This window comes from Desmodus rotundus, chromosome 10 (genome assembly GCF_022682495.2).
Source record: "Desmodus rotundus isolate HL8 chromosome 10, HLdesRot8A.1, whole genome shotgun sequence".
Classification (NCBI taxonomy): domain Eukaryota; kingdom Metazoa; phylum Chordata; class Mammalia; order Chiroptera; family Phyllostomidae; genus Desmodus; species Desmodus rotundus.
The window spans coordinates 94,570,031-94,583,151 of record NC_071396.1 but is presented as its reverse complement, the minus strand read 5'-3'; the positions used below and the strand labels follow the sequence as shown (position 1 = coordinate 94,583,151).

The 13,121-nt window shown below is 39.5% G+C and overlaps 1 protein-coding gene across 1 annotated transcript in view; it reads left to right on the top strand.

Annotated features, from left to right (window-relative positions):
* Positions 1-11,820, top strand: part of SKOR2 (SKI family transcriptional corepressor 2) — a 41,944-nt gene extending 30,124 nt beyond the window's left edge. Inside the window, exons 8-9 of the mRNA XM_053913144.1 lie at positions 5,979-6,044; positions 11,092-11,820. Of these exons, the coding sequence (XP_053769119.1) occupies positions 5,979-6,041 (63 nt within the window). The 3' untranslated portion in view covers positions 6,042-6,044; positions 11,092-11,820. The remainder of the gene's footprint in view (positions 1-5,978; positions 6,045-11,091) is intronic.
* Positions 11,821-13,121: the final 1,301 nt, after the last annotated feature.

Sequence of the window (13,121 nt, the reverse complement as noted above, 5' to 3'; positions counted from 1 at the left end):
GAGTAATGTCCCTTCTCAGAGCAGTACTTTAATACTGGAACTATTTAAGCTTTGGTGGCTTGAGATATTTTCGTGCAGGAAGGACCTGTGTTCACTTTATGCCATCTGCTTTAGAATTGAGGCAGCAGGCTCAAGTTTACTTGAACAGAAACATATCTAATCCCTTATTCAGCTTGTTTCATTTGCTAAAGTTCCTGGGGGAAATGCCTTTAGAAAATCATTCTAAAGATTAGCAAGAAGTTGCTATGTACCATAATTATTGACTTTGTCAATATTTTTAGTTGAATGATTGAATTTATCTGTAAATATGGTTATATACTTTTCTCCCTGAGAACCCAACAATTCACTCAGAATTATTTTATTATTTTATATTTAAAGTTTACAGAACATATATTACAGAATAGTCATTTGCCTACAGAATAGACATTTTTTTTCCTTTAGATGAAATAAAAACCCACTCTATCCTGCAATAATGAAGAATTGAAATACATTAAAATTATCATATTTTGTAATGATTCCCATAGACCCACAATGCATTTATATGCTGTTACAGTGTTCTTATTCAAAAGATTATACCAAAACATCTTGGGTATCATTGCTGTGGAAAGAAAACTTATGAATTTCTTTGGCTCCTGCATGTTTAGATTCTCTACTGACTATAATTTCTGCACCGTTGCTTCCTTTTCCAGTGTTTTAAATGCAAAGTTATGATGGCTGTACAGTCGAATGATTCATACTCTTTGTGCATTTATCTTAATGTCATTTAAAGCATATGTGTACTTAATATTCATACATGATCACAAGCTAACTTTAAAACTAGCTTAAAATTAGAATTTTATAGTATATAACACTGTTTGTGTTAAAGTCCCCCACCCCTGCCCTAGGTTTTCAAATGCTTAGAATGTTTCATTACTAAGTCAGATTTATTTATACAAGCAAAGAAATATAGTCCTCTCGCTGTGAACGAAAAACAAAAGTAACAAAATTTAGCAAGTTCATGAAGACTTTACTGCTTAGTATAATATAGAGACAGGTTTCTCATTCCCAAGCGAGTCGTGATTTTATGAAAAATGTGTTCCACTCTAAACACAAAATTAATCAGCCCTTATGATTAAGAAGAGGGTGAAGGAACTTCTTAAACACATACATTGTTATATGTCAAATACATCTCAACTTTTTAAAAAAGGTGAAGATATTTTACTCTGCATAACCTTTTGATTAAGTTTTTTCCAAGAACTGGAATATAATACGATTTACAATATGAGCTGAGATTATTACACATGATGCCTTGATAAACTTTTTTTTCATTGCTAATTTGGCAACAGTTTTTTAAAGCAAATGCATTTATGTACAATATGAGCTACTGCTGGTGGTTTGTTTAAGACATGTTCTTTTTTAGTCGTAGTTCTTGAAGGATATGCTGCCCCGGAGAGCACAAGATAAATGGCTAGACCCAGGTTCACATCCTTTGAACTCGCTGGATCACTACCAAGAGGCAGGCAGAGGGAGCAAATGTGCTAGTCTTGAAGTGCCCTCTGCCGTTTTTCCAGAATGCTGCAGTCACACACAGCCGGGGAAAGGGTCCTGAAGTTCCCCATTGAAGGCCTCAAGTAACTGTAGCACAACTTTTTTTTTTTAATCCACTCATCAGCTGATGGGCAGTTGGGTTGCTTCCAAATCTTGGCTACTGTCAATGAACATCGGGGTGCACATATTCTTTTGAATTAGTGTTTTGGGTTTCTTTGGATATATTCCCAGAAGTGAAATCGCTGGGTCATAAGGCAGTTCCATTTTTAATTTTTTGAGGCATCTCCATACTGTTTTCCACAGTGGCTGCACCAGTCTGCGTTCCCACCAACAGTGCACAAGGGTTCCCTTTTCTCCGCCTCCTTGCCAGTATCCATTGTTGATTTACAGTGACAGCCATTCTGACAGGCAGGAGGTGACCTGGAGAGTATTATGCTAAGTGAAATAAGCCAGTCAGAGAAAGACAAACACCTTCCGATTTCACTTGTTTGTGGAATCTGATGAACAAAAACAACTAACAGAATAGAAGCACACTTACAGATACAGATAACAGACTGACAGCTGTCAGAGGGGAAGGGAGCTGGGTAAAAAAGGTGAAGGGATTAAGCAAAAAAAAAACCCCCAAAACACCTCATAGACAACAGTATGGTGATTACCAGAGGGAAAGGTGGGTGGGGGGCGATGGAAGAGGGTAGAGGGAGGACAAGTGGTGATGGGGGAAGATTTGACTTGGAGTGGTGAACACACAATACCATATATAGACGATGTGTTATAGCGGCAATTTTCAACCACTGTGCCACAGAATTTTTAAAACCTTCAATACTCTGACTATTTAGTCAGGGACACTGACCTCTTTTCATTTAGACCAGGGGTGTCACACTCATTTTCACCGGGGGCCACATCAGCGTTGCAGTTGCCTTCCAAGGGCCGAAATAATTTTAGGGCTGTATAAATGTAATTACTCCTTAACAATTAAGGAGTTGAAATTACATTTGGCCCTTTGAAGGCAAACACGAGGCTGATGTGGTCCCCAGTGAAAATGAGTGTGACACCCCTGGTGTAGACTGTCAAATTCAGAAATGACAACAGCCAGCACAACAGTAGCTGTCCGGTGTGAGTGAATCAAAATTATACCCACTTTTTTTTTGTCAGATCGGCAAAACATATATTTTTTGGTGTACCACAGAATTTTAGTAATTAGTTTATGTGTACCATGAGATGACAACAGTTGAAGATCACTGTTATAAAATTGTACACCTGGAACCTATATAATTTTATTAACCAATGTTACCTCCATAAATTCAATACAAATAAAAAATAAAAAAAATGTTAAAGTCTCAAGTAAAACAGTGTTCCATCCATAGATTTTGGACTAATGTTTCGTCCACGTGGACTTGGGCAAAAGCAGTTTACAACTTCCTGTTGGTGGGAGCACCAGGCCTCCTTGCGGGGAAAGGAGCGAGCGCTAGGCCTCCATGGTTGCTGGAGGAACCCTCCCCTCTGGCAGGGGTACAGCTCTTCAGTGACATGGTCCTTCCTTGGAGACTCTCCCGTGTTCATTGGGATGGGAACGGCCCAGATTTCTCTCGTCTCAACTCAGAATTTTTTAAATATGTTTTACATTTTTTAAAAGTAGGTAGAATAGTTACTTTTTTGCACTATATTTTTAGAAAAAGATTCCCAGGCCACTAGAGGATTTTGGTTTTGTGGGTGATGTAAGTCTGAGCTTCCGTGGAGTCTGCCTTGAGGTTCTCCAGTAGTCGACAGACTTGGGCTGCTGTGGGACCTTTTCCAACTATTGATCGATTACTCTGCATCTTGACAATGCAATTACCTGCTCTGTAGTTCTGTAGCTTTTCTCATCTTTCTACTTTCAAGATGTTGACTCACCTGAATGTCTGAGCTCAGGCTAACTCTCTCTTGGCACAAACTAAGAACTCATCAATTTTGGTAATACCACAATACTTTTGACAGACTAGAGTCAACTGGGTATTTTAGAGGTAACATAATAACTTTAAAGGTTGGGGGGTTTTTTGTTTGTTTTTTTTTTGTCCATGCCAGTCTTGGTAATTTTTAAGCTGGTCAAAATGACAAGAACGCTTTTATAAGTTCTATGATAGGAACTTTACATGGAATAATTAGCATAAATGGAACTCCCAGGACCCTGAGCTCCCATGCTGGGGCACATTTGCTGAGGTCTCTGTAAATCCAATATTGCATTTCATGGAATATTAAGTCTTGTCCATTGTAAGAGGCAACCTCATTTGATGGATCACAAGAAAAGAAGGTTTCAACTGTTGTTCTGAGATGCCACCAAATGTAATACCCAATTTCAGAGATATTAAAATGTGAGAGGAAAAAGTGCATCCTAGAATCAAGGAAATAGGGTAGCTCTCATTACAGTTGGGCCATGTCCTAATATATTGTTTGTTTATCATTCATGATTTAGGACTTAGAATTAAAAATACATGATTTTGAGATCATAGCCTTTGCTGTTTGTCTTTTTGGGGGGCCTTTATTTCATTTTGTTTTAATGACAGAAAGGCAATAGTCAATATTTGAGTGGGGATAATTGTTGGCACAGGTTTAATTCTGGCCTGCAGATTTGGGATTGAATATGCTCACTTCAAAATGTCCTCCCCCCCCCCCCCCTTAAATGCTACATTGTTGTTTCAGGGAAAAAAAAATGAGAAGGAAGGGAGGGAGGGAGGAAGGAAGGAAGGCAGGCAGGCATTCTGACTTAGATCTGAAAGCAGACCCCTTCAGGCAGTTTTCTTTGGGTTAGGGTGAGTAGCTTCCTGGCGGTGATGAGCTGGCCCATGCTGTTGTTGACTTACCTATACAAAAAGTGCCTGGCCCAGAGCAGACACTGAACATTTAACAGCATCTGATCTTGATGTTGAGGGTGCTTTCTAAGTGTGAGGGTGGCACAAATACATTCTATGAGCTAATTCTTTTTACCCCAAGGTTTGTATCATTTCTACTTGTTTTCCTAAATAACAGAATTCCTTTCAAGTCTCTGTTACATCATGCATCTAAAGAGAGAGGTGATCGTGTGTTTCAGCCTATTGCAGCAGGCACCATCATGGAAAACCCAGACTGGGTGTCTGTGCTGGCAGCAGGTGTAGCATGACCTAGAGTGAAAAGAAGAGGTAACTAGAGTAGGTCCCCCTGTACCTGCTCTGGTCATAGTTATCTAGCTGATCGAAAATACGAGATTAGGACGCTGAACTTTTTGTGGGGCTATATGAATCATTCATTCCAGTGCTGCTATCCGTGCCCTTTACCAGCTATACACCTATCAGGTACATCCCCGGTGTGGTTGCACATAAAACAGTGAGATGGTGATTTCCGTCTCGTCCCTTGTTTTCCATTAAAAAGACTGTTTGATTCAACTGACCAGTTATTACAGCAAAAACGGTCCAGCTAATCTTAGTCACTAGGGTCACTGTAGATTTGCAACTCCTTCTATTAATAAAGGTTCTTATTTATGGACTGGTAGATCAGGAGAGCAAAACATAAATATGTTGGGAATGAGGGGAATGTATATAGCAGCATTCAAAAACTTTGCCTAATTGAATGACAATAATTTTATTGCCCTGGTTGCTTTTACCTAACAGCCCCATTTCATGTTACATCCTAGAAGGCTGAATAGTTATTTCTTTAAATGCAAAATAGATTTGAATCTTTAAAGTTCTGCTTTAAGCTTTGTGATGATGAAGGTAAGCAGCATAATGAGAGAGGACCTTAACTGGGGTTAGTGCAGAGGCAAATCTAAATAATGTATGTCGTCCAATTTCAACCATTTGAATTTTCTAATGAAAAGTACATATCAAATGTGACAGGCTCTCATTCAATGCCCCAGTAGTGAGAAGTATGTTCAACTTTACCCAGGTAGAGTTCTCAAGGGTCATATTTTCCAGCCAGTGCAATTATTTCTGATGCTTCTTAGTAGTTATTGGGATATTACCCAGAGTAATAGTTTGTGTTTAGTTAGTTCATCTTACTTGTGACTTATAACGATAGCATATTTCATCACTCTAATTAAATGAAAGATTACATTGAACTAGTTGGTAATCACATTCTTGGTTTGTGACCTTGGACATACATGATAACATCATAACTTAGCTTTTGTACCTAAATAAAAAAAATAAGAATACCATATTATTAAATGTAAAATTTTGAAAACTTCTTTAAATGAAATGTCACACAGTAACCTCAGAGACTAACTATAGCAATAATCGGTGTGATCACCTGTTCTGTCCTAGATATGCTTTTTAACAGGAATATTGCACCCCAGCAGCTCCATGCTGCTGAGCAGATGGAGACCTTTTCTCCTCGGGGAGTATCCACTGGTATTCAAATTGTTAGGCATGATGAAAGATCTCCATTATACATCTGTCTCTAAACTGGGCTTAATCTGGAGAGTTTTGCTTGTTTTTATCTTACAGATCCCCTATGCAGCAAGCCTGATCAGGAAAGAAAAGCTTGGGGCCCATCTCAGCAAAAGCTAAAAGGTGAGTTCACCAGAGGAAAGAGATTTCCCTGAACTCCTTGAATTGTAATTGCTTGGCCATGTTCTTTATTGATGTATTTGAAATAGCCCAACAGACTGATCAAGTGGTATACTGTGTTTAAGCCAGTGTACTGATGAACTTCATTAAATGGCATAGGCCTTCCTAAATAAACAGCTAAGTGGGTCTTATAAATTCTACGGAAATTTTCTAAAACTAAGGAAATTCTCTATACATTCTGTGGGAATGATCTTCATTCTGTTTTGAGGTTTTCTGCTCTTCTGGTTCTACCTGACCCCCTGATTATTGCCCCTCTGAAGGAACTGAAGTGTCAGGAGTCTTGCCTAGTGTGTTTCATCTTCTCAGTCTCTCATTTGCTTCCCAAAAGTCTTCCTGAAATCTGACTTGGAATGAGTTAATGATAGATGGTGATATGAACAATTAGAGACACTATAGACCTCTGAGAGCTTCTGCTTTAGCAATAGTAATTCATTCTTTTCCTAAACCGATTACAGTTTCTCTACAGCTGAAGCCAGGTTCAAGGTCGCATCCCTGGCAACAATTTAAAAGACAAATACTCTGGACTCCTAAGGAAAAGAAGACAGTGAAAATTCAATGACTATATTCAGAACATAACTAAGTGTTTCAAAAGCAACTTTTTGATTATATGGAAGAAAAAAATATAATTCTTAGAATTGAAGGGATGCAAAAACTAGGATTTTGTTATTCTTGTACCAATATGTTAGAATGACTTAACAGTTGGAATTGCTAAATCAGGATAAAACTCAAATGCCAGAGGTAGCATTTGTGAATGTTCATGGCCAACTAGGATTGTCATTTATCAGTTTGACCATTCCCTCAGAATGAATCTTCCCACTTCTTCCCTCTGAAACATTTTCACCTCAATGGAATTTATTCGCAAAAAGAATTCCGTACAATGTAGGCTCATAGTTCCTTTTCTTTCCTTCATGTGCCTCTTCTGCATATCAAAAGCCTCCTCTACCGTGTGCAAATGACAATCCTACTTCTTGCCATCATATGTATTAGTGATAACCTTTAGTATTTGATTTAAATCATGATGATTATGTCATATTTCACCAGGAGCTCAAAACTTCCCAGATATACTCTCATTCACATGTTTTTCTCCTAACTTGACGCACAGGGAACTGAGGTAGATAGAAGAGAGATGGGATGTTTTATGTCTGTGTTGCCAAAGCAGGAAGAGATTCTAGGGCTCCGGACTTTAGATCCAATGCTACTTGCTTTAATGCATGCACTTCCTGTCTTCTGTGAGCAGATAGACGTTTCTGCAACAGAGGTGGTCAAATAATAAGTTATTTTGTTTTCATCTCCATGAAGTTACACGCAGATGGGCCTGTGAGGTTGGCTCCATTCTATAGATTCAAGTTTCTTTTTTTTTTTTAATAAATGTAACTGACTTTTTTAAAATCCTCACTCAAAGATGTGGTTTTTAACTGATGTGTGAGAGAGAGAGATATCAAAGTGAGAAAGGAACACCAATCGGTTGCCTCTCGTATACACCCCAACTGGGGATTGAACCTATGACCTAGGTGTGTACCCTGACCAGGAATCAAACTAATGACCTTTTGGTGTATGGGATAATGCTGCAACCAACTGAGCCACCCAGCCAGGGCTGAACATTTTTCTTAAGTCTGAAGTTGACTTCATTATAGTAGACAGGTTTGCACCAGCAGTGTGAAATGAATAATTTTAGAACAGTCAGACTCCAGTAAATCTTAACCCAGAGTGTCAAGGAAAACAAGGCAAGAATCATCCAAAATTAATGCTGATAAACCCAAAGCGTCAAAATAATTTTCTTTCAGATCAAAGAGGCTCTATTAGGATGTTCTTATTAATAATCTTTTATTGAAGTATAACAAAGTCAGCAAAGTCTACAAATGATAAAAGTCATACAAATCATGTATCTGGCTTTTCTTATTCCTTGTTTGTGAGATTTGTCCATTAGAATGTAGTTTGATTTATATTTAGGAAGTTCAATACACTCTGTTTTTACCTCTTTCACTTCCCTGCTTGTCAGACATGAGCTGTTCTTACACCAGCAAAATGAAGATTCACTGCCCAGAAACCTCGCCTCTGGTGGTGACAAAGCTTACAGCTAGGTGGGAGAAAAGATTGATTTGTGTTTAGTAACTAATGCTTCCTCCATGCTGATTTTTGTTTCCATCCTTGCAGACAACAGGGATTTCTCTAAGTAGACCCTGGTGCTTTCAGAAGATTAGTGGTTACTTAAATGCTGAGCTAAATCAGCCAAGCAGAGAATCACAACCATATTGTTGGAGGCAGTATTTGATTCTCAACATGCCAAGCCTGCAAAGGAATTACCCAAGAGAGATTACAAAATAAAAATCATTACACCAAGGGAGAGAGACAAATTCTGTCTTGCTGAGTGGCCACAGGTTTCCAAATTAGGGACTGATGCATTAATGTCTTATGCAAGAGTGACCCTTAAGGTAGTGTGCTGTGTTCTTGCCACCCAGTGGATTCCAATATGACTATTAAGAGGAGGAAGCTTTTCAAAACCACAGGCAATCCACTTAATAAGCTGAGCAAGTGCCGCCACATATCACTGCTCTACAAATCTTTCTTTGCACTATATTAGGACATAAGAAATTCCATGTTGAATCAAAATAAAGGTCCACCCAGACCAGATTACTTACTGTGTGATTCCATTTAAAAGGCCAAATTGGTGTTCTGAATGATACCAGCCTCAAATTTTAGGCATATACACTGAATACTCTTAACTTTCCCTTGATAACTCCTTAAAGTCCATTAGCCATGGATTTATCTAAGCCTTTCTTCAACCTAGGCACAGTCCCCATAGGGGCAATGAATTCTATTTGTTTAGCTACCAGCTGTGTAAAGTGTAGTTTGTTTTATTTATCCTCAAACTACCTCCTAAAACAAGCCCTAGTAGATTAGACACTCTACTGCTCTGCAGATTTGTTTCATTGTGAGCTCACAAGTACAATGGAAATGACTTGAAAAATATTTTAAAATTTTGTATGTATAATTTGTTCATCTGGGACCTCTTTTAATACCATAATTATTCCTGACAGCCTTCCTTACCTTCGTTGTTTCTGTGTCCTGCATAGATACCCTAGTATAATCTGTGTGTAATCTGTACCCCAAATAAATGCTAACATTCATTTAATTATTACCACATTCTTTTTCTTCCATGCACCATTTAACATTATGCAAATGTCATCCATGTACCGAACTGAAACACCCATGTGCTTCACAGAGAGCTCAATAATTTTATGTAAGTGGAAAGTGAATCACAGGAAATGGCTCATTCATAGTCATGCAGAAACTTATTGACCAAGCTGGAAATAATAATAACTGTAATTCATCGAGTATACTAACTATACCAGATAGTAAACTAAATTCTTCACCACATTATCTTTTTTGATCCTTAGAACTCCATAGAGGAGGTCCTATTGTTATCCCCAGTTCATGCGTGAGAACACCGAGGCTCAGTGGGGTCACTTAGCTGTGAGTGAGAAAGCCAGGATTCAGCCCAGGCCTACATGACTCTAAAGCCACTTCTCTTTCCTACTAGAATCACTGGGGTGGTTTTGAGAAAGTCTAGCTTCTAAATCTGATTCTACCTCCTTATGTTATCTTGAGTAATAATATCATTGAATCTCTTTGAGTCTCACACTCATCTATAAAATGTGGTGGCCAAACCTGATCAAAGTCTTCGCCAGCTCTAAACTTTTGACTCTTGCATGCAAATCTCCTGCCATATTCTCTCTCCCTTCCTGCGAAGGGGCTGCTTTTATTAAAGCCTACTCAAGATTATATACAACACTCAAGGGCAAGATCCACCTACATTTGCCTCATGTCTGCATTTTTTCCATCACTAGTTACTACTTTATATCCTTCTGGAGAGTTTGAAAATACAAGTTTCTCCTACTAACAAAATCTACCTCTTTGGTGAACTGTTGTTATTTTTATTTTACTTCTGGAATGATTGCTACAAAAATAACAACGAAGAAAATGTCTTAAGAGGATGTTGAGGGATTGCAATGGAACATCCTGTGTCTTCTTTTTGTATAGATCAAAGATAAGGGGGCGGGGAGAGGGAATGGCATATTCAGGGAGGGAATGGGGGGAGGGGGGAGCCAACCAGAGCAGTCAATGCTTGTCGCATCTTTTGGTGGAACCAAAGTTTGAGTCTTTGTGTGTTTAAAGGCCAACTGAACCCAGAGAGATTCTTTCAAGAGTCTCCTTTGAGAATGACAATGTGTTCCCACTGTTCTAAGCACTTTATGTCAATTATCCTATTTAATCTTCAAAACAACCTTTTGAGAGAAATACTGCTACTTTCACCATTCTATTGCTGAGAAAACCAAAATGTAAAGAGACGAGTAAGCTCTCTGTAGTTCCACTCCTAGAAAGTGGCAGGATTTGAGCCAAACTCAGCTCAAACTCGGCTCTGAGGTCCACACTCCATCAGCTCTCCCCTGTTTATCACCTGAAATTGTGGCCTAATTCACCTTTTCTAGTATTAGTTACTAAAATGCAGTTAATAACCAATCCAATGATTTCATTGGTGTTTAATCACAAAACTTATAGGGATACTTCAATAATTGCTCTAACACCCCAGGTCAGGAAATATAGATGAACTTGGACCATCCATCCAATCCAGCGGGGCACTGGACCACGAAACTCTGCCTGTCCCTTCACTGCAGGTTGTCTTAATGTTTGTCCAAAAACAAATGGGAGCTTCTAGAAGCCAACAAGATGGCTTTACTGTACAGAAGGCATCACACTTGGCTTTGGTAGTTCTAGTCTGGCCTCAACAACAATGGAGATGCATAACCTAAGATAAACAAATATACGTTAAAAAGGAAGATGATTTCACAGTCACCATTAAAAGTTTTAGTGCAAACTGTACTAAAAATGTCTTCCCTTAGGATATATCAATACTATATTACTTAATTTTTTTTAATTATCTGCTTATATCATGCCAAGTTTGTCATTCTGCGCTTTTTGTCTTACCCAGGTGCACAGAACCACTTACTCTCGTTCTCCTGTAAGATACAGCCTGCCGCTGAGCACTTCCGACCCACATAAAGACTGTGACTGAAAGGGCTTGAGAATCAAACACAAAATCAGGTTCAGGAGAACCCAAGGACAAGTGACCTCAAAGCCGCAAGGACAACCATGTAAAATAGACTGTAGCGGCCGTTCATTAGTGGGGGGAGGGGGGAGCCAACCAGAGCAGTCAATGCTTGTCGCATCTTTTGGTGGAACCAAAGTTTGAGTCTTTGTGTGTTTAAAGGCCAACTGAACCCAGAGAGAGCTTTGGGAGTGCTGTTAGCCAACCAGGGTGGGAAATGCGTGGGCGGTCCCCCGTGATCTCAGTGCTGCGCGCTCAGAGAGGGCAGCTCTAAGAACTGTCTGTTACTTTTGAAGAGGTGATTCTTTGTGGGCGGAAACACAAGACCTGTCCTAGGAGTGGGGATCACGTTTGACAGCTAGGATGGCATCAGCTGTACAAACAAGCTTTTCATAGCAAACTGGACAGACCTAGCGTGGCCCCCTTCTGCTCTGGTACTTTGCCTGCTGTATGAATGAAGATTGTATTCCTCTGGAAATATTTTACAGTTTAATATTGAGTGTAATTAAGAATATAATCATGTTATCAAAAATGGTATTTAACTCTGTTGTAGTTTCTTTAACATTCATGTGGATAAAAAAGAAGTCTATAATAAAAAAAACTATGAAGTAATGGCTGTGGTCATGTAGTTAAATGCACATTTGCTTGGGGTCAACTAATAGAAACTAATACTTTTTAGAATTATTTTGGCATACATTTTGAATAAATTATTTTTTAAAACGGAATTCCTTCCAAAATGATTATTAAAGTCTAGATTAGCCTTTGGCCATTGTCAGCGGCCAGAGTCCCCATCACATTAGGGTCCATGTGGGTAAGGGAATGTTCTCACTTCCTGCTAGGTCTTCCGCCATGTTGGCGATGGAGTTGGTATTGTGCCTTCCTCCTTAGTGTGACATTGTGTCAAAGTCCATGAGATCATTTTATGCCAAAAACTCTGCCTTTCAGAATTTCTGCCTTTCGGAGAGAGAGAAGGGCCAAACATGGTGACTCGTTTGGGGCCAGGATTGTTCAGGGAGTGCTGGATGGCACAGAGTCTACTGTGGATGGCCTCCTGGCCCGCGTTGCCCAAGACCATCCTAACCAAAGAGGCACCTCACCAATGGTGTCCTTTGACAGATTTCAAAAGAGGCTTAAAATGCATCACTGTGATATTTGATATTTCCCCCCACAATCTCCGTTACCATGAATTATCCTAAAAAGCTCCACAATTTATCCTTGAGATAAATTTTCTTATCCTTAGCTGCCATATTAAGATATCAAAAGAGAGATACTCATGGTGACTTTCTTCCTAGCCTATGAGGAAAAGGAAGTCAGGTCAGAGAAGGGATATAAACCAAGTCCTGGCATCTGAGGATAGGTTCTCAGTGATGACTAGCCAAAAGAAATCTGGAAATACTGCAGCTGACCATGGGGGGTAGGATGTTCTCTTTGAAGTATTCCTCCAGGAGGGGCCTGAGTCTGAGCATGGGGCTCACACAGATATGTCACAAATTTCTGAAACTGGCAGCTGTGCTTGGCGAGGGTGGGGTGGTGGTGGTGGTGGTGACAGAGGGGCATGTAACTGGACAGTCAAGTTGAATGATGGATCATTTTCTCCTGTGTATTTTAAATTTCATGTAGTGATGGACGCCCAGCATCCTTAGCTTTCTCCTTGAAGCCACCAATACCAGAGAGGACAGAAAATGATCTGGGAGGACACAAACCTGGTTTCATGACCAGCCACCAAGGAACAGCAGAGGTCATTTTCTGCAGAACCCAACACAAACTCAGGTACCAGGCAGCTTCTCGGAGCGAGAGTAGCACCTCAGCTAGAGATTCCCGAGGGAGAACTAGGAGGTCTTTGCCCTGTAGCTGCCTCAACTGGCAGTGTCAACAAGCCTTGAAATGTCATTCTTTTCTTTCCAATTGCAATT